Source organism: Antedon mediterranea, chromosome 9 (assembly GCF_964355755.1).
Source record: "Antedon mediterranea chromosome 9, ecAntMedi1.1, whole genome shotgun sequence".
NCBI classification, from domain to species: Eukaryota; Metazoa; Echinodermata; class Crinoidea; order Comatulida; family Antedonidae; genus Antedon; species Antedon mediterranea.
In genome coordinates, this window is record NC_092678.1 from 13784786 (window position 1) to 13806321 (window position 21536).

The 21536-nt window shown below is 32.1% G+C and overlaps 1 protein-coding gene across 1 annotated transcript in view; it reads left to right on the forward strand.

The window, feature by feature from the left end:
- Positions 1 to 856: 856 nt before the first annotated feature.
- Positions 857 to 21536, forward strand: part of LOC140058196 (uncharacterized) — a 57556-nt gene continuing 36876 nt past the window's right edge. The window contains exons 1-5 of the mRNA XM_072103761.1: positions 857 to 905; positions 2052 to 2393; positions 7259 to 7286; positions 9443 to 9523; positions 10073 to 10153. Coding sequence (XP_071959862.1) covers positions 857 to 905; positions 2052 to 2393; positions 7259 to 7286; positions 9443 to 9523; positions 10073 to 10153 — 581 coding nt within the window. The remainder of the gene's footprint in view (positions 906 to 2051; positions 2394 to 7258; positions 7287 to 9442; positions 9524 to 10072; positions 10154 to 21536) is intronic.

Consider the following 21536-nt stretch of genomic DNA (forward strand, 5'->3'; position numbering starts at 1 on the left):
CTAATGAATATTCATGTTTATTTTGTGACGTTTCACGAGGGGTCCCCAACTTATGTACGAAAAGAAATATCGCGGCCCGTTAGACCATTTATTAGAGGAAATCCACCTATATTCACTGTACTGTAAGAATCCTAATATTTATGAAACGGTGTTGCCTAGCTAGGCCTTTCCTAGACCATGCATGGAATAATCAAATGATATTATAATAATGTCTTAGTCATATCCAAGGTCAAAATAACGAAAACATATAAAAATGAGTTACCGTAGTGTTTACCTACCGTCAACCGTCCCGAAATTGCTGAAAATGTTAAAAAATGTTGATAATTTTTTAAAAACATTTATGTTTTCCCCCAAGTATTAATATCCAGTGTTAAATAACGAAAAAATAAGAGCATGAGTTAGTGTTTACCAACCGATATCGTGAGCTAAAACATAGTCGTGTTTGCACGCAATTAACACTTTAGGCGATCTTGTCAAATGTAAAGCACCTTCAGCCGTTTTGCTATTCAATATTGAACTTGATTTTGCTGATAGGGCATTGACCAGGTTCCTCTTTCACCCCTCCAAATCGTAAATTAAAAATACGTGAGTATCGTTCATATCGTTCACGGTTTATCATAATAGCAAACACTTTTACTTGGAATGGTCAAGTCTTCGCAAAAGTTGATGTAAGACGAGACAGATTATGTCACGAGTTACAGGTACTGATATATTATGGTTTTTATTCGTTTTATCTTGCATATAAATACATTGTATAATCCGGGTTCTAAAATGAAAACAAACAAATGAAAATGAAAAACTCACAAAGAGATTGTTCTTTCTGAGTAAAATATTTGAAAACGAGATAATGATCATAATGAGGATCATTGTCAAGTGTATAGAAAGAAAATTAATGAAAAAAGGAGGTAATACGGAATTCAAAAATGTAAAAATGTTACTGATGAACTGTATCACTGTAACGACATTTGGAATAAACTAAAATGTGTTAAATAATATGATTTTATGTAATGACATAAGATTATATGAATGTGAATAAAGTGGTGTTTGCGCCACAAAGAGAAAAAGAAGCAGTAACGCAATTGACAATTTGAAATAATACAATAATGTTTATTGAATAAATTGACTGGTATTTTTACTAACTTATTATTATAATAATAATATTTATTCGGTCATCAATGTAAAAATAACCAGGAATGAGAATAGGCTAAAGCCCAAACAGATTCTGCACTCACTCCATACAATACAATCAGTTAAAGATAAAACCATATACAAGAAAATTATGTGTACTTTAGTTCAATTTCAGTTGTTTTTATGTTGATTTCATATATTTGTGTTTCTTTATTATTAGTGTTTTAAAGAAATGATACCTCTTAGAAAAAAAGATTAATATTATTGTTGCTTATACTTTTTAATGCAAATAATATACCGAACGAAGCGAGCTCACCTTCTAGTATACATTACATTGAAAATAACATCGTTTTACAACTACAGTACAAAGTACATACACATTAACGTGATTTCCAATTAATCTTAAATCACTTTTTATATTCGTTTCTTTTTATATGTATTTTTAAAGATTTATGTATGTTTTTACTTTGTTTTATTACAATTAATCTTCAACCATCTTGGTTAAGACCTTCTTGAATTTTCTACGCTTGCTGATGCAATTGTTTTCATTCCTTCCTGTTTTTAAGCTCAGCATAACATTATTATATCAGTGAGATTGGTTCGTTTTAAGTTCGTTTCCCGTAATTTCAACCATGTTTTGTAAAAGTATAAATGCTGCTAAAGTTAACACTTCGTTGTAACTATGTTGAATATGTCTTTATTAAACTGATCTTTATGTATATTAACCATATATCCATTTACTTAAAAGTTGTTTCCAATATCATTTTACACGTTTCCACAGTAAAATCAATAATGTGACCCAAAAAGGTTGCATAATGGTGATTCAATAATTATTTTGTATTTATGTAACTTATTGTTTGATATTAAAATACCAAATAAAATTGTTTTTGTTTACAAAATACTTTTACCATTATCTCTTTAAGTGAAGCAACAAAGAAGCAAGACACCCGTTAAAATTGGCCTTGTTTCATCATCTAAAACAGAAGCCGTCGCACACTGGAAACAGCATCAAGTTACAAGAACAGTACGTAAACAACGGGTGGTTTTTACCAAAGAACAGCTTTTTCACCTAAATCAGATATTCGCTCAAAAGAAATATTTATCTGCAAGAGAATTATATAATATTGCAATACAACTTAAATTAAAGCAAGAAGAGGTAAAAAACTGGTTTCAGAATAATCGCGCCAAGATAAGAACAAAAAATAATTCACAAAATTTAGAATTAACTCAGTCATACTACATGTATGAGCCAGGCATGATTGAGTGTTCGATATTGAATTGTTTTTATCATAATAATGGGTGCTATACTATGCTATATCCTATTATAGGTCATAAACAGTAAATTGTATAGAACTAACCGATTGATTTCGGTACTCTTTTAATATACATCTTCATTTAACTTTATTTTAATAAAGATGACTATTATGTTTTATGATTATGGTTTATTAGAATCACAGTTTTGAGAAAAAAGAAGTCAAAAAGATATCTCTAGTAGGCCTATCCTACTGCTGCATGTATCAGTCCCGGCTACAAAATGATTATCCAGCTTGTTTTTTTTTATTAAGTTCACCAATCTAAATGAGTGCAAACTACTTCTAAGATACCGCCAAATTGGTATTAGTACATTGAAATTGTAAAATGTTCTTTCTTTTATGGTGTTTCCAAATATTTACTGTATAAATAAAATCCAAAACCAACATTACTGAAATAACACTGCTGTGGGTATCTTGTATTCAATGGTATGTAGATCTTAGATAATAATGCATAGAATAATATTTCAATTTGAGTAGTAGTAACAGTAAAATAATAATCTTTAATATAATAATAATCTTTAATATAATAATAATCTTTTTATATGCAAAAAAAAGGGAAATCTTTTCAGGTTATTTATTACATTTTCTTTTTGTTGTTCATTAATAAAATATATTTGTTGTTTGATTAAAGTAATAAGATTAAAAAAAACTTTCTAATTTCTTTGTAGTATGGACATGGACAAAACAAACATTGCATTTGCAAACTTTACACATCGTGTTTCCCTTTAACTTCCTGTCAATCTTCCCTTTTTGTTTTCAATATCTAAAATTCCCTATATTAACTTAGTCATGATTTGTTAAACTTTAAGTTTTAATATCAATATGAAAATCTTGATTTAGATAAATTTATTTGCAATATTTCAACCTTAAAGAAAGTTCGTTTTTCTCGATTTGCCTTTCAATATCCTGTAGACGTAATATTTGTCTAGCAAACGATCTTCTACATGCTGTGCCATCCAAACATATCCAACTCGCATTCTTTACTTGCATCGCTCAACATTCTTCGTTTCTCTCAAAATTATTTTTTTTTCTCTTAACTAATCAAAACTCGTAGCAGTTTGATATGAATCTTACTTTACTAGTGTTTAAGATATATAACCATAAACGAATAGTATCTAATATGCAAGGAACATTCATCGGAAAACGCCCCACTACTGAAAGATTTGTGGAATTACTTCCGATTCCAAGGGCATATTCAAACATTGTGTGTGCACCATTTCAACACTCTTTAAACTGTGACATCCCCATATTTCGTATTAATAGGTGAGTATTGATATTACTTTTTTTTAATTTTTTTTTATTTCATACTCATCCAACAGCGAGTAACCCGCCAATTACAGACTACATAAACAAAGACTTATTATTAAGTCTTTGGGAGTGGAGTTGTAAATTGTCATGAGAAAAAAACCCTGACATATGACAGGACTTGAACCCAGGACCCTTAGATTGGTAGCCAAGCATCATAACCACCAAGCCACAGCTCCACTCCATTTCAAATTAAATAATATGGTCCCATCATTAGGAGGTAATTAAGTATTTAAAGTTAGTTAGTATCTATAGTATTATTCTATTCCCCAAGATAGTTAAAAGAACCAATGTCAATGGAGTTTCTTTTATAAACCATTGTTCAATAGTTTTTAGTTTACCCCCCCTCCCACCCCACAATTTTTAATGCTTTAATATTTTTCTACATTTACCGTGAATCCCTACGGTGGCCCACAACTGCCACGCACACTATATAAATCATATTAGTCACACAATTAAAGAAGGAATCACACAATTAAAGAAGAAATCACACAATTAAAGAAGGAATCGTATATAAACAAAAGAAAGCATGAAAATATAAAACGAAATGCACAAATAAAGAAGAAACGCGCAATTAAAGAAGAGCTAAGCACAATAAGAAGTCCGCAACAAATTCGAAAGCTCCTCCCACAATTAAAGAAGTCCGCAACATGGGGTCAAATGGAAGAAAATCAATGACTGGAAATGAGTCTATGAAAAGTTTACAAACATTTCATCATCATGGCGCCAGCCATGAGTAGCCAACCGATTAAAGATGTGTTGAATAACCTAAAATTAATTCATCTTTTAACAAATTTTGAGAGAGAAAGGGTAAATTATTATTATTAAATGTTAGGCTGACACTAGGCTAGGGAGGCCTAGCTAGCCTAGGCCATAAATCAAACCTTTTCTCTCTCAAAATGGTCAAATTGCAAGTTCTCTAACACATTAATCAGTGTCAATGAAATGATTAGTCATATATTGAAATAGCCTTCAAATTCATTTAATTCAACCAACCAAACACTCTACATGCTGCATCTATATGTTTTGTAAACTTTTCATAGACTCATTTCCAGCCGTTGATTTTCTCCCATTTGATCCCATGTAAAAGGTTAGAATTTAATTGCGCCGTATAAAAAAGGGCCAAATCAAAAAGAGCCGAACGTAATGCAGAAAGAGCCGAATAAAAAAAGGGCCGAATTAAAAAGAGCCGAGCGTAATGGTAAATGGGCCGAATAAAAAAGAGCCGAATGCTGAAAGAGCTGCGTAATGGTAAATGGGCCGAATAAAAAAGAGCCGAATGCTGAAAGAGCCGAACGTAATGGTAAATGGGCCGAATAGAAATGCGACAAATGCTGAAAGAGCCGAACGTATGGTAAATGGGCCGAATAGAAATGCGCCGAATGGTAAAAGAGCCGAACGTAATGGTAAAAGAGCCGAATAGAATTAAAATTTGCTGCCGGAGAGAGCGATGGCGTTCCATACTTTTCAACCTTATTTTTGTAGTTGAGCCTCTTGACCTCAAAATGTATTTTATTCCTACACCAAGATAATATAGTTCCACATACCATGTGCTTGTTTACTAAGAAAAATATTAATTTTAAGTGCTAAAAAAACAGTTTTATCCCGATATGAGGCCTTTTATGATTCGAATATTTCATAGTAACAACCCATCTACCATGAAAAATATCTGTTTTGTCCATTTTAAAAATAATTTTTGGAAAATTCCGAGAGGCTCAACTACCAAAACGCCATTTTATGGTATGATGTCATCGCAAGCCAATCAAACCTTCGCATTCGACCGCTCCACATGTCTCACGGTTGAACGATTGTCACATGGTGTCAGGCCTGTCCAATTACACGGCCGGGAAAATAATGCATTGAAATTCTTCGAATGAGGTTAAATAAACACTCTTTTTTTTTAATATAATAAATAAGTACTATCATATTTGATTGAATTTTACAATGTTGATATACAAAATATATTACTTAAAACCGTGATTTTATATAATTATTTTTACGAAAAAAATGACTAGTTCATGCAATTGTCGACTGAGGGCGCAATTTGTTTACATCATTCGTGGCTAAAAACGATCATTTTCGGCGATGTTTTAAACCCTATATTTCGAAAACTACAAGTCATATTTTCATAATTCTTTCTTTATTATAATATTGATACAAAATACTAACAGGCAATGTATAACTTGTTTGCAAAATATTAACTTTTAATTTTACATCGTTATCCCTAATACTACTAGGCCTACTACTACTAGCCTAGCCTAATAGGACTAGCAGGCCTAGCTACTCTAGGGCCAGGCCTAGCTAGGCCCTAGGCCCTATAGCATAGAGGGCCTAGTAGGCCTAGTAGGCCCTAGCTAGACCTGTGCTCTCTAAAAGCCTACATAGAAGCAGCTTTCCGGCTTAGTTAGCCTGGCCTTGAGTAGGCTAGCCTACTACTAGTACTACTAGGTAGGCCTAGCCTAGTATTACTCTAGTAGGCTACCTAATTAAAATTATGCCGTGGCTAAAGATACGGTACCGTATTCTAACTTCTGTTTACTAAAGGTACGGTAAAATTGCATTACGTCATAACCAGCCAATGGGGTGCTGGTACGTGTGTGACGTCATCGTATAAGGACTTTGTGGATTTTTTTCGTATCGCGAAAACAGTGATCAACCGCATTTTCTTTATGCTTCATTTATCGATATTATCGCCGTCGTGTGTGATAAAAACTAAATGTAGCCTACGTCTGTTATTATTATTGAAAAGCCAAAACATGTTGATTTTAATTCTAGAATACAGAAAACCGTTTCAAAAGAGGCCTAGGCCTACTTACTACGTACTATAACCTCATTATATGAGTTTGTTTGTGTAGGGAAAGCGATGCCAGGCTGGGGCCAACTGCATGTGTGCGCTAATTTCTGTAACTCGTCAGCCCTGGGGCTACTGTCTAAATCATAGTATTTGAGGGCCCCTTTATATACAACGGATGCGATATGAAAAAAAGTCCTTATATGATGACGTCACACACGTCCCACCACTCCATTGGCTGATTATGACGTAATGCAATTTTACCGTACCTTTAGTAAACAGAAGTTAGAATACGGTACCGTATCTTTAGCCACGGCGTTAAAATTAGGCCCAGGCTCTACGCCTAGCTTGGCCTTCTAGGCCTCCTATATATTATTAATATATTATTTAATTATTATTAATTTTAGTTTTAATAAATTTACAGTATTCATTACAAAAACTGTAAATTAATATTATGAGGATTATATACAGTATATACCCTATATGTATGCAATGACATAATAGGGAATATTATATGTAATAATTACAATATAAATAATAATGACAAAAGCATCATATATTAACATTTGGTTTTGCTCATCACTGCATATTTAAATTAGTATGCAATCATATTACATTTAATAAGTTAAGTTAATTTTATAAAATTGTTATAATAATTATTAATGTTATACTATTGACATTGTAGGTACATATATAGCAGCAACCTGAAGTGGCTAAGCAGATTTGGACCATACCTACCATCTATATAGGTAAGATTATTTTACTGTTCAAGAACTAGCAAATATTAAATTGGATGTTAAACAGTTTACCATGCTATTAATTTGTAATATTAACAATCAATCACTACCACTGGCTGGGTAGGCTTTTTATTTTGATATACTAGCTAGACCTGTGCTCTCTAGCACTAGCAGCCTAAAGAGAAGCAGCTTTCCAGCTTATTTAGCCTTGCCTAGAGCAATAGGCTAGGTATAAGTAGGCTACCTAATTAGGCCTAGGATCTACGCCTATATATTATTATTTAATTATTATTAATTTTAGTTTTAATATATTTACAGTATTTATTACAAATAATGTTTATTATGAGGATACCTGGCTATATATACCCTATGCAATGACATAGGGCATACGCCTACAGTACCCTGTATGTAATAATTACAATAAAAATAATGAATTTTAATAATCGTTTTTGCTCATCACTGCATATTCAAATTAGTGTGTATGCAACCATAGTAAATTTGATAAGTTTATTGGTTATCCGCCTCAAGCGGATAAGCCCTTGGAATTGTTGTGTTTCTTTTTTTTTTTCTTTTTTTATTCTTCTTTCTTTCCGCCACTTTTGTACGCGACATTTCTCTGCAACGTGTTAACATAAAATGTTGTAACTTGGTAAACATTTAGACATTTAACTGAAGATGTGCAGCCAAGCTTTTTTGCGAGGTCAGATCCACGTAGCGTAAGTTACGCGCGATTTTCTGAAAATCTTAAATTGATCATAACTTCGAAACCGATAAATATTTTTTAACGTAACTTTCAGCCACGTTTTCTTCACATCAATGGCTAACTTTTTCGATCTTTAGCACATTTTTGAACACGAGAAAGTTTGCGCGTAAATTGCGTTTGAAATTTTAAAATGTTCCAAATTTGTACACGCTGTTTCTCTGCAACGCGTTAACATAACATGTTGTAACTTGGTCAACATATAGACATTTAACTGTAATTGTGCAGCCAAGCTTTTGGACGCTGCAAGAGGCGCGTATCGTAAGTTACGCGCGATTTTCTAAAAATCTTAAATTGATCATAACTTTGAAACAGATTTTTTAACGTAATTTTCAGCCACGTTTGCTTCACATCAATTGTTAACTTTTTAAACCCTACCGAATTTTGTAACATTCGAAAGTGCGCGCGTAAACGGCGTTTGAAATTTTAAAATGCTTGAAATCAATTTCTGATTAAATTAGAGCACGATTCAGGTCATTTTAAGCGTTTAAAAATTGCCACTGGTGCGCACATTTTTACGCGCTCACGGCGCAGGGAACGCGTATGACCCTTTCTTTTGCATAAATTGTGTTTTTCAAACTTCGGTTAACACTTTTACGTTATTTTATTCACGTTTCCACTTGAAATGACGTTCTACAAGCACGTTAAACTTGACCGGTTGCGCACGTAAAACGTTAAAAAATGTGAAAATGTTGCAAAATATGTCTACTTTTAAATATGATACAGTTCATCAGAACGCCAGGTTACCCCTATTTTTTATTTTATTTTCTTACAGTGTATGAATCATAGGTGTGATTTATTATAGTGTTGAATGTTAAAACGTGTTTGATGGCTACATTATTTGCATATTAAATATAATTTTTGAAATTGTTATCATCAAACAAACAATAACATTTTCAAAGAGCAGAACAATAAACAAAACTTTTATATTTTTTCTTCACATGTTGAATATATAAAACTTGAAAGTATGCACTTTCGTAATATGTTTAAAATTTGTGAAGATTTCATAATACTAATAGTTAAACTTATGATTTAGTTTGATATGTAATAATGAACTTCCATCGAGGGGTGTTCACGACATACCGAATGAACGAGTAATTTTTCTTCGGATTTTCTTTAGCAGGAGTTCATATGGCTCGATATGTAGTGCAACCGACTTTGGTATCAGAGGTACCGGGATCGAATCCCATCACGGGAAAGCAATTAAATAAAAGGATTTATTAGGCTATTACACTGAAAGGGCAGTTTTAATTTCGAATAGGCTACTTTTTGGAAAAGGCATAGCTGAAAAGTACTTGAATGCGCAAGATACGTTTTGTTGCGGGCGGATAACCAACTCGTCCTAAAGTGACGAGTTTAAGTTCTAGTTTTAATTAATTCTTATAATAATGTTATACTATATTTTAAGGTACATATATAGCGGCAACCCGAAGTGGCTAAAACATTTTGAACAGATTTGGAACAATACCTATACCTACCATCTATATTGGTAAGTTTATTTTACTGTTCAAGAACTAGTAAATTTTAAATTGTGTTTACCATATGCTATTAATTTGTAATATTAACAATAAATTATTACCACTGGCTGGATAGGCTAGGCCTATATTATAGGCCCTATTTTTATTTTAATATACTAGCTAGACCTGTGCTCTTTAGCACTAGCAGCCTACAGAGAAGCAGCTTTCCAACTTATTTAGCCTAGAGCAATAGGCTAGGTATTAGTAGGCTACCTAATTAGGCCTAGGCTCTACACCTATATATTATTATTTAATTATTATTAATTTTAGTTTTAATATATTTACAGTATTTATTACAAATATTGTTTATTATGAGGATACCTGGTTATATATACCCTATGCAATGACATAGGGCATATACGCCTACCCTCTATGTAATAATTACAATATAAATAATGAATTTTAATATTCGTTTTTGCTCATCACTGCATATTCAAATTAGTGTGTATGCAAACACAGTAAATTTAATAAGTTAATTTTAATTAATTCTTATAATAATGTTATACAGTACTATTTTTTAGGTACATATATAGCGGCAACCCGAAGTGGCTAAAACAATTTAAACAGATTTGGAACAATACCTATACCTACCATCTATATAGGTAAGTTTATTTTACTGTTCAAGAACTAGTAAATTTTAAATTGTGTTTATCATGCTATTAATTTGTAATATTAACAATCAATCACTAACACATGTACAGTACAGCAGTAGTACTATCAATCAATAGTAATTGAAATATTGACATACTATAGTATTACTTTTACATATTTATTATTATATTAGGCATTGTTAAAAGGAAATTAATACAATGCATTGCAATATTCCTTTAACATTTAAAAATGTACAATATTTTATGATCATTAATGTTAATGAATCATTCTTTGTTGGCTTTCTTGCATTTGTTGGGTTTATTATTTCATTTTGTATCATTGGAGATGTGAAAATAGCATGTACTGCCAAGTCATGGGCTTCAATTTAATGCAGCAATCGATTTATGTATATTAATGTATGGATGTTGGTTTGTTTGTTTTTTCGTCATTGTTTTGTCAGTTTGGTGAAGTTGTGAAATTTATAAATAAAAAAAAAAAGAAATCATAATACAAATTCAGTTAAGTATGATTTTTGCACACCGAGAGACGCACCCCCTGGCGCATATACCGATGTGGTCTTTCGTCAGTATTCATCAAGATCAAGATTAGTACTTTGGAATTCTTTCCTATTTAAGCTATTTCTTATCTGACTTGAACGACAACACATTATGATAAATTGATAGTACAAATCACATCCACGTCAAATAGTGATAATGGGAAATTAAGTGTTCCGAGAGCCTTTTTAATTTAAAAGTTAGCCAGAGCCTTTTTCGATAGGCTATAAATAGAAAGTTACCGAACATTTCGAGCGACGCGAGTTCTGACTTCCGTATTTTATAGGCTGTCTAAATTTTCTTTTTAACTCGTTTATATTAAATTATATTGCTGTTTAATTGATTTCTGTGTATTAGGAATATTTATATTAAACAAAAACCACAACAGTACCAATTTTTGTTGATTATGGATTCATTTATTCGAATTCTAAGATAAACGTCTAAGCCAAGTGTAAGCGTAAACAAAGCGAGTCATACGACGAAAACAAGAAAGTGAAAACTAACTAGTTTGTTAAAATAGTTAACATTAATTTGGAATTTTTAAATGAAATTCTGAAAACGGTATAATATAGTCTTATATGTATTTTCTAAGATTTCCAAAAATAAGCTTGGTGTTATTTTTCAAACAAATTCTATAAGGAGTTGAATATAGGTCTGTTTTAAGCGAAAGCACGGTGCGCGTAGGCCTAGGGAGACGCGGCAGGGCTGGAATAATCGTTTTCTTAGGCGCGGCGAAGAGAATGAGGAAAGATGCGCTTCATCATTGGCCCCTCGATTGTTATTCTTGTTAAGTGGCTCATTCATAATCTTAAAATATGAGGACAAAGGGCTTAGAAATTTTGAAATAAAGTGTTGAACTTTCATTTTTCTTAAAATTATTAAGAAGTGGGTGGTGGGGCTGTCTGCAAGCTAGGCCTGGACTGTTTAAATTGGTAAAATACTATAAAATCAATACATTCTTGGGGCTAAATAATTAATGAAATTTCACGATTCCCTTCTTTTTATTATAATAATGGAGCAATAAATGAAATACACACCATTTAACATAAAACCTTTAATATTATCACAAATTAGACAACAAGTTTTGTACATCAAATTAACATCTTTTGTACTAGGCCTTTTTCTATTTATATTTATAATGATTATTTATTGCCGATTTATAAGATTTATAACTTTATAAGAATTACCGCACAACAACCAACCTCCGCTTGAACCTTTAAATAAGTAAATTAGGAAAATATCAAGTTTTTAAAAATTAAATGTCCTTTGGCAATAAAAATCTGTAGATATCCATAAAATTACTGTATGTGTTGTTTCACATATGCCGGTAAATTAATGAGAAATTGTTGTTGATTAATGCTATTTCTATTGTATTGAAGTATGCAGACAGCTTAATAAGAACATCCCTCTGTGATCTGTAAAAAAAAAAAACATTAATAAATTAATAATAATCATTATTTAGTCTAAATATTTGTAATCATTTATTTTTATTTCCTTAGGCCTAGGCCTATAAATACGCGCGCCTGACAATGAACACGCGCCAACAATACACGCACTACTCCACTATAATAACAGGCTAAAGCCTAGCTCTCTTACCTGTAAACTAGGCATAGACTATATTGATTTTTAAATAAAATAAAAGAGGCTTTGTAAAGTTGTATGATTAAAAACAACTTTCCTATATATTATATAATGTTCTTATTATTTTAAAAAGCAACATTTTTAATCTTATGGTGTAAAAAAATGATATTAGCTACAACCATGTGTTCCATTTTCAGCAGTAAAATAACCAAAAAGGCACATGTTTAAGCAGCCATTAAAAAAAAATAAAAAATAACACCAACGAGATTTTTTTATTAACTACTATTGAAAAATTAAATATCCAGAAAATATAAAACCCACCTTCTCAAAAAATTAGGTTGTTTTATTACAGCCTCAACAAGTTAGACGAAATTTTAACATTCGAATACCCTAAAATTGTTTAAAAACATCGGTGTAATTCACCCTTGTTTGACACAGATATAATGGCTTTGTCGATAAAAAAACAATATCACGTGGTTCGTAGATGCTGTGTCAAAAAGGTTTTCATGAATTATTCATTAGTAAATAAAACCAAAAGTTCCAATTGGCCAGTTTGCAAAAACTTAATATTTATTTTTAAAAACAAAGTTGCTTCCGGGTAATTGTTCACGCTGTCTCGTGTGCAAAAACGATTCGCTGCCGATAGAGGGCTCACTACTTTTTTTCCCTGGTGAATTGAATGTGAAATATTGAAGAAATTCATAATAAAATTGTAATAATATATGTTTCTATTCTATAATAAATAATAACGACATGCATATATTTCGGGCGACAACGTTGATTGGGGTGCATGCAACAGATGATTTATTGCGCGATTATTTTTTATATTTTAAAACATAATGTTTAATATTTGGTTACCCTCACATTTACAATTATGACCTGTAGGCAGTAAGCAGTAGCTCAAAAGAGGCTTAGAAGGATTTCTTTTCCACCTCTTGGATCAACATTTTGAAAGTTGATATTGTGAAATGACTAATGTTATTGTTACCCACAATATATCAAAATTTCTCTTATTTTCATATTTTGAGCAATGGCTTCTCAAACGTACCCAAATACTGCAAAAACGGCACTTTTTGAAGTCTGGGGTTACTTTTATGGGCCAAAATCTTTAAAGGTCATTTTTCAAATGTTATACTTTCTCTGTGAATAGTCTACTAGTATATTGTGTACACTTATCGACAATTTTAAAAATAAGTATTTCGTATGTGAGGAAAACTGAAAAATTAAAATTATTTAGTTGTAATTGCACTTTTCAAGATTTTTAAGACATAATATCTTCGTAACTAATTGACATACCATATATATTATTCGAGAGGGTTGTCAGGCAGCTTTAGGAATTTTTTATTTATGAAGGTGCAAAAACTGAGATTTGGCTAATTTTATAGATAATTTTAATATTCTTCGTTGTTTGAGCAGTTATACAGTATCTTGATAATCAACTCTTACTATGTATATATATAATTATATATTCATGCAATGGGTGTCCTAGTGAGTTAGTGACACACAAGTGAAGTTTCAACGCAAATGAAATTATTATGCAATAGTATGATTGTAATGTAACTGCATTTTTAGGTGATCATTTAGAATAAAATGATCACCTATTGTTATTGTATCAAATCTTTATTTTTAGTTTTCCGCATTGAGCGGATAACTCCTTGTAATTGTATGAAATCATCTTTTTTTTTTTTAGTTATCCGCTTAGTAGCGGATAACTCCTTGTGATTGTAGTGGATCAATATTTTTTTTTTTAGTTATCCGCTTAGTAGCGGATAACTCCTTGTGATTGTATTGGATCAATATTTTTCTGTATTATTCTTCTTTCTTTCCTTCCTTTTTGTGAGACGCGTTTCTCTGAAATGGGTAAACATAACATTTCATAACTTTGTCAAAACATGGGCATTTATGTGAAGTTGTGCACCTCCTATTTTGAATGACGTCAGAGTTGCGCAATGTGACTTACGCGCGATTTTATGATTTTTTATGATTGATCTTAGATTAAAAACCAAGCATAATTTTTTTTTTTACAATTTCTGAAAATTTAAGTCATATCAAGGGCAATCTTTCTGTTGATTAAAAATGGCATGTTTTACAAGAAGTTACGCGCGCACGTGCATTTAAAATTTTAAAATGCGCAAAATTAATTTCTAATCAACTTTTTACGCCATTCATGACATTTTGCGCATGTCAAAATTTCCCGCGCACGCGAACAATTTTACACGTGCAGTGCGCACGCAGCATGAAAATCATGTTTTTTTCTATTAAATTGTGATTTTCCAGCCTTTCCTAGTCATTTTTAAAAAGATTAACATCATTTCAAATTAAAATGACGTCATACGTACACGTTGATTTAGACCATTTGCGTGCGTTGTAGTTGCAAAAGTTACAAAATATTGTCAAAATTATGCCTATTTTGAATCTATTATAACTCCTCAGGATCAACCGTTACCCCTGATTTTTTAAATTTAATATGAAAGCAGTTATGTTGTAGATATGAATTCATGCAGAATTTTTTCTTCACGGATGTTGTGACGTCATCATATGGCCACACAAATGTAAAATATAGGATTTTTGTCTCTTTAGTTATTGCTCATCACATTCAATGGAGCGCATCACGCTTATCCATCTTCCATTTTCACCGAGATTTTAACATTGTCTAGGTCAATCAACTATCTTTCGCATGAGTTAAACATATTCTAATTTTGATGACGTCATCATGCCTAAAAATTTTAATTACGTGGGTCATTAATTTCATCTTTACAGTAAATTTTAATCTGTTATAGCTCGTAAGAATAAAATGTGATAATCACGATTAAAACGTTTTCTGGAAGCTATTGGATTGTAGATACGAATTCATGTAAACATTTTGCCAATCAGATGTAGTGACGTCATCATATGGCCAGTTGAATAAAAAAAGTTGTATTTTTATATTTTGCGTCATAGTTCATCACATTTAAAAGAGCGCGCATCTATATTTCACGTATCCAAATTTCTTCTACAGGTTAATATGTTGTTGCTGAGATAATATCCTTCCGAAATTGTTATTTTAGTGTTTCATTTTGATACCGTCGCCATGTTAAAAAATGGTATAAATGACGGGTCCCGTAATTTCACCTATTCTACACTGTATGTAATATGTATACAGATTATACTGTTTATACTGATACTATGATACAAAATTGACAGAATTCAGCACTAACAACATATCATATTCTTCAGATCAGATCAGGTCATAATGCCATTATCTTTTTCTGTGTGCAAAATTCCAACGAGTATGACGTGCACGTGGCGTTTGTCGTGCGGATAACTAACTCGTCAAAGTGACGAGTTTCATGTCTAGTTAGTTATCCGCTTAGTAGCGGATAACTCCTTGTGATTGTATTGGATCAATATTTTTCTTTTTAGTTATCCGCACTTGGCGGATAACTCCTTGTTATTGTATGGGATCAATATTTTTTTCTGTATTATTCTTCTTTCTTTCTCGCTATTTTTGTGTAGAGCGTTTCTCTAAAATGTGTAAACATAACATTTTATAACTTTGACAACATGTGGGCATTTACGTGAAGTTGTGCACCTCCTATTTTTGAATTACGTCAGAGTTGCGCAACGTGACTTACGCGCGATTTTATGATTTTTTATGATTGATCATAGATTAAAAACTAAAAGTGATTTTTAATTGACACTTTGTGAAAGTTTAATTTATATCATGCGCTAACTTTCTGTTTGAAAAAAATTGCGTGTTTTACACAAAGTTACGCGCGCACGCGCATTTAAAATTTCAAAATGCGCAAAAATAATTTCTAATCAACTTTCTACGCGTTTCATGTCATTTTAAGCATGTACAAAATTACCGCGCGCGCGAAAAATATTACGCGCACGGTGCGTATAGAGCATGAAAATCATGTTTTTTTCTCTTGAATTGTGATTTTCCAGCCTTTCCTAGTCATTTTCAAAAAGATTGACATCATTTCAAATTAAAATTACGTCATACGAACACGTTGATTTAGCCCATTTGCGCGCGTTTTAGTTGAAAAAGTTACAAAATGTTGTCAAAATTATGCCTATTTTGAATGTTTTATAGCTTCTCAGGATCAACGATTACCCCTAATTTTTTTAACTTAATATGTAAGCAGATATGTTGTAGATATGAATTCATGCAGAATTTTTACCTCACGGATGTTGTGACGTCATCATATGGCCACACGAATGTAAAATATAGAATTTTTTTGTCTTTCGTTATTGCTCATCACATTCAATGGAGCGCATCACGCTTATACGTATTTCTTTTTCTCCGAGATTTTAATATTGTCTAGGTCAATCAACTATCTTTCGCATGAGATAAAAATATTTTAATTTTTATGACGTCATCATGCCTAAAAATTTTAATTACGTGGGTCATTAATTTCATCTTTACAGTAAATTTTAATCTGTAATAGCCCGTCAAAATAAAATGTGATAATCACGATTAAAACATTTTCTGGAAGCTCTTGGATTGTAGATATGAAATCATGTGAACATTTTGCCAATCAGATGCTGTGACGTCATCATATTGCAAGTTAAATAAAAAAAGTCGTATTTTCATCTTTTGCATCATAGTTCATTATATTTAAAAGAGCGCGCATCAATATTAAACGTATTCAAATTTCTTCTACACGTTAATATGTTGTTGCTGAGATAATTTGCTTCCGAAATTGCTATCTTAGTGTTTCATCTTGATACCGTCGCCATGTTACAAATTTGAATAAATGGCGGGTCCCGTGATTTCACCTATTCTACACTGTATGTAACATGTATACAGATTATACTGTTTGCATGTATATACTATATGACACAAAATTGACAGAATTCAGCACTAACAACATATCATATTCTTCAGATCAAGTCATAATGCCATAATTTTTTCTCTGTGCAATATTCTAACGTATGACGTGCACGTGGCGTTTGTCGTGCGGATAACTAACTCGTCAAAGTGACGAGTTACATGTCTAGTTCTGTATTATTCTTCTTTCTTTCCCATTTTTTTGTGAGTCACGTTTCTCTAAAATGTGTAAACGTAACATTTTATAACTTTGAGAACATGTGGGCATTTACGTGAAGTTGTGCATCTCCTATTTTGAATGACGTCAGAGTTGCGCAACGTGACTTGCGCGCGATTTTATGATTTTTAATGATTGATCATAGCTTAAAAACCAAGCGTAATTTTTTTTTTACCCTTCATGAAAATTTAAGTCATATCAAGGACAAACTTTTAGTTAACTAAAAATGGCGTGTTTTACAAGAAGTTACGCGCGCACGCGCATTTAAAATTTCAAAATACGCAAAATTAATTTCTAATCAACTTTCTACGCTGATCTTGACATTTTGAGCATGTCAAAAATTCCCACGCGCCCGCAAATTTTTACGTGCGCGGTGCGCATGTAGCGTTAAAAACATATTTTCTTCGCTTGATTTATGTTTTTCTAGCCTTTTTTAGTGGTTTTACCAACTTTTAAACCATTTTGACTTAAAATCATGTCATACGAGCACGTCGAACTGAACAATTTGCGCTCGTTTTTGATGAAAAAGTTCAAAAATTCGTCAAAATTATGCCTTTTTTTAAACAGTCGTAATTTCTAAACTGCACGGTCAACTTTTTGTGGATGACATTTTCTGGAAGTTGATGAGTTTTAGATATCGAATAATGTATTAATATGGCTAACCGGATATTGTGACGTCATTGTATGGCCACGCGAATATAAAATTTAAGATTTTTTTGTCTTTCGTAATAGGTCATAACATTTAATAGAGCGCATCTCCACTTATCCCTTTTCCATTTTCACCCCGATTTTGATATTGTCTAGGTCAATCAACTATCTTTCGCATGAGTTAAAAATATTTTAATTTTTTTGACGTCATCATGCCTAAAATTTTAAATTACGTGTGGCATTAATTTCATCTTTACAGTAAATTTTAATCTGTTATAGCTCGTAAGAATAAAATGTGATAATCACGATTAAAACGTTTTCTGGAAGCTACTGGATTGTAGATACGAATTCATGTAAAAATTTTGCCAATCGGATGTTGTGACGTCATCATAAGGCCAGTTAAATGAACAAAGTCGTATTTTCATCTTTTGCCTCATAATTCATTGCATTTAAAAGAGCGCGCATCAATATTTCACGTATTCAAATTTCTTCTACACGTTAATACGTTGTTGCTGAGATAATTTCCTTCCGAAATTGCTACCCTAGCGTTTCATTTTGAAACCGCCAACATGTTAAAAATTGGAATAAATAGCGGGTCCCGTAATTTCACCTATTCTACACTGTATGTGATGTATACAGATTATACTGTTTATACTGTATATACTATATGACACAAAATTGACAGAATTCAACACTAACAACATATCGTATTCTTCAGATCAGGTCATAATGCCCTAATCTTATTTTGTGTGCAAAGTTCTAACGTATGACGTGCATGTGGCGTTTGTTGTGCGGATAACTAACTCGTCAAAGTGACGAGTTTCATGTCTAGTTCTGTATTCTTCTTTCTTTTTGTCATTTTTGTGCAGAGCATATCTCAAAAACGTGTAATGTTAACATTTCATAACTTTGTCAACATATGGGCATTCACGTGAAGTTGTGCTTTTTTATTTTTGAATGACGTCAGAATTGCGCAACATGACTTACGCGCGTTTTAACGAATTTCGCGTATTTAACATAAATCAAAAACCATATAACAATTAAAATTGAAACTTAGCAAAAGTTTAATTTATATTCAGCGCTAACTGACTGTGGAAAAAAAATGGCATGTTTCACACGAAGTTACGCGCGCACGCGCGTTTAAAATTATAAAATGCGAAAAATCAATTTCTAATCAACTTTCTACGCGTTTCATGTGATTTTGAGCATGTAAAAAATTCCCACTCGCGCGCATATTTTTACGCGCGTGGTGCGCACGTAGCGTTGAAAACAATTTTTTTCGCGTGATTTAGGTTTTTCCAGCCTTTTCTAGTAATTTTACCAGCTTTTAAACGATTTCGACTTAAAATCACGTCATACGAGCCCGTAGAATTGGATAATTTATGTGCGTTTTTTATGAAAAAGTTCAAAAATTCATCAAAATTTGTCAAAATTATACCTTTTTTTAAACAGTTGTAGTTTCTAAACTAAACGGTAAAAGTTGTTTTTATTACGTATTCTGGAAGATGATGAGTTGTAGATATCGTATCATGCATCAATATGGCTAACCGGACATTATGACGTCATCGTATGGCCACTCGAATATAAAATATAGGGATTTTTTCTCTTTTGTCATAGCGCATCACATTTAATAGAGCGCATCTCCACTTATCCGTTTTCCATTTTCACCCCGATTTTGATATTGTCTAGGTCAATCAACTATCCTTTGCATGAGTTAAAAATATTTTAATTTTTATGACGTCATCATGCCTACAAATTTAAATTACGTGTGCCTTTAATTTCATCTTTACAGTAAATTTTAATCTGTTATAGCTCGTACGAATAAAATGTGATAATCACGATTAAAACGTTTTCTGGAAGCTATTGGATTGTAGATACAAAATCATGTAAAAATTTTGCCATTCGGATGTTGTGACGTCATCATATGGCCAGTTAAATAAGAAAAGTCGTATTTTCATCTTTTGCGTCATAATTCATTACATTTAAAAGAGCGTGCACCAATATTTTACGTATTTAAATTTCTTCTACACATTAATATGTTGTTGCCGAGATAATTTCCTTCCGAAATTGCAACCTTAGTGTTTCATTTTGATACCGTCTCCATGTTAAAAATTGAAATAAATGGCGGGTCCCGTAATTTCACCTATTCTACACTGTATATAATATATACAGATTATACTGTGTGTACTATATACTATATGACACAAAATTGACAGAATTCAGCACTAACAACATATCATATTCATCAGTTCAGGTCATAATGCCATAATCTTTTTCTGTGTGGAATATTCCAACGTATGACGTGCACGTGGCGTTTGTCGTGCGGATAACTAACTCGTCAAAGTGACGAGTTACATGTCTAGTTAGTTATCCGCTTAGTAGCGGATAACTCCTTGTGATTGTAGTGGATCAATATTTTTAGTTATCCGCTTAGTAGCGGATAACTCCTTGTGATTGTATTGGATCAATATTTTTCTTTTTGGTTATCCGCAACTAGTAAGTGGCGGATAACCCTTGTGATTGTAAATATCTTTTTTTTTTTCATCTTTATTAGTTATCCGCTTAGTAGCGGATAACTCCTTGTAATCGTCCTGTTTCATCAAATTTTTTTTTTTCTGTATTATACTTCTTTCTTTCTGTCATTTTTGTGCGTCGCGTTTCTCTAAAACGTGTAAACAGAACATATCGTAACTTTGTCAACATATCGGCATTTACGTGAACTTGTGCACCTCCTATTTTTGAATGATGTCAGAGTTGCGCAACGTGACTTACGTGCGATTTTATGAATTTCAATGATTGATCATAGACTAAAAACCAAACATAATTTTGTTTTGAAACTTTGTGAAAATTTAAGTCATATCAAGCGCAAACTTTCTATGGATTAAAAATAGCATGTTTCACAAAAAGTTACGCGCACACGCGCGTTTAAAATTTTAACGTGCGAAAAATCAACGTCTAATCAACTTTCTATGCGTTTCATGTCATTTTGAGCATGTCAAAAATTCCCACGCGCGTGAAACTTTTTACGCACGCGGTGCACACGTAGCGTTAAAAACATATTTTTTTCGCGTAATTTATGTTTTTTCAGCCTTTTATAGTAATGTTACCAACTTTTAAACAATTTCGACTTAAAATTACGTCATACGAGCACGTCGAATTAAATAATTTGCACGCATTTCTGGTGAAAAAGTTCAAAAATTCGTCAAAATTATGCCTATTTTTAAACAGTCATAGATTCTAAACTACATGGAGAACTTTTTTTTAATTACATATTCTGGAAGTTGATGAGTGGTAGATATCGAATCATGCATTAATATGGCGAACCGGACATTGTGACGTCATCGTATGGCCACGCGAATATAAAATATAGGATTTTTGTCTCTTTCGTCATAGCTCATCACATTTAATAGAGCGCATCTCCACTTATTCGTTGTTCATTTTCACCCCGATTTTAATATATTCTAGGTCTATCAACTATGTTTTGCATGAATTAAACATTTTTTAATTTTTTTAACGTCATCATGCCTAAAAATTTAAATTACGTTGGTCATTAATTTCATCTTTACAGTAAATTTTAA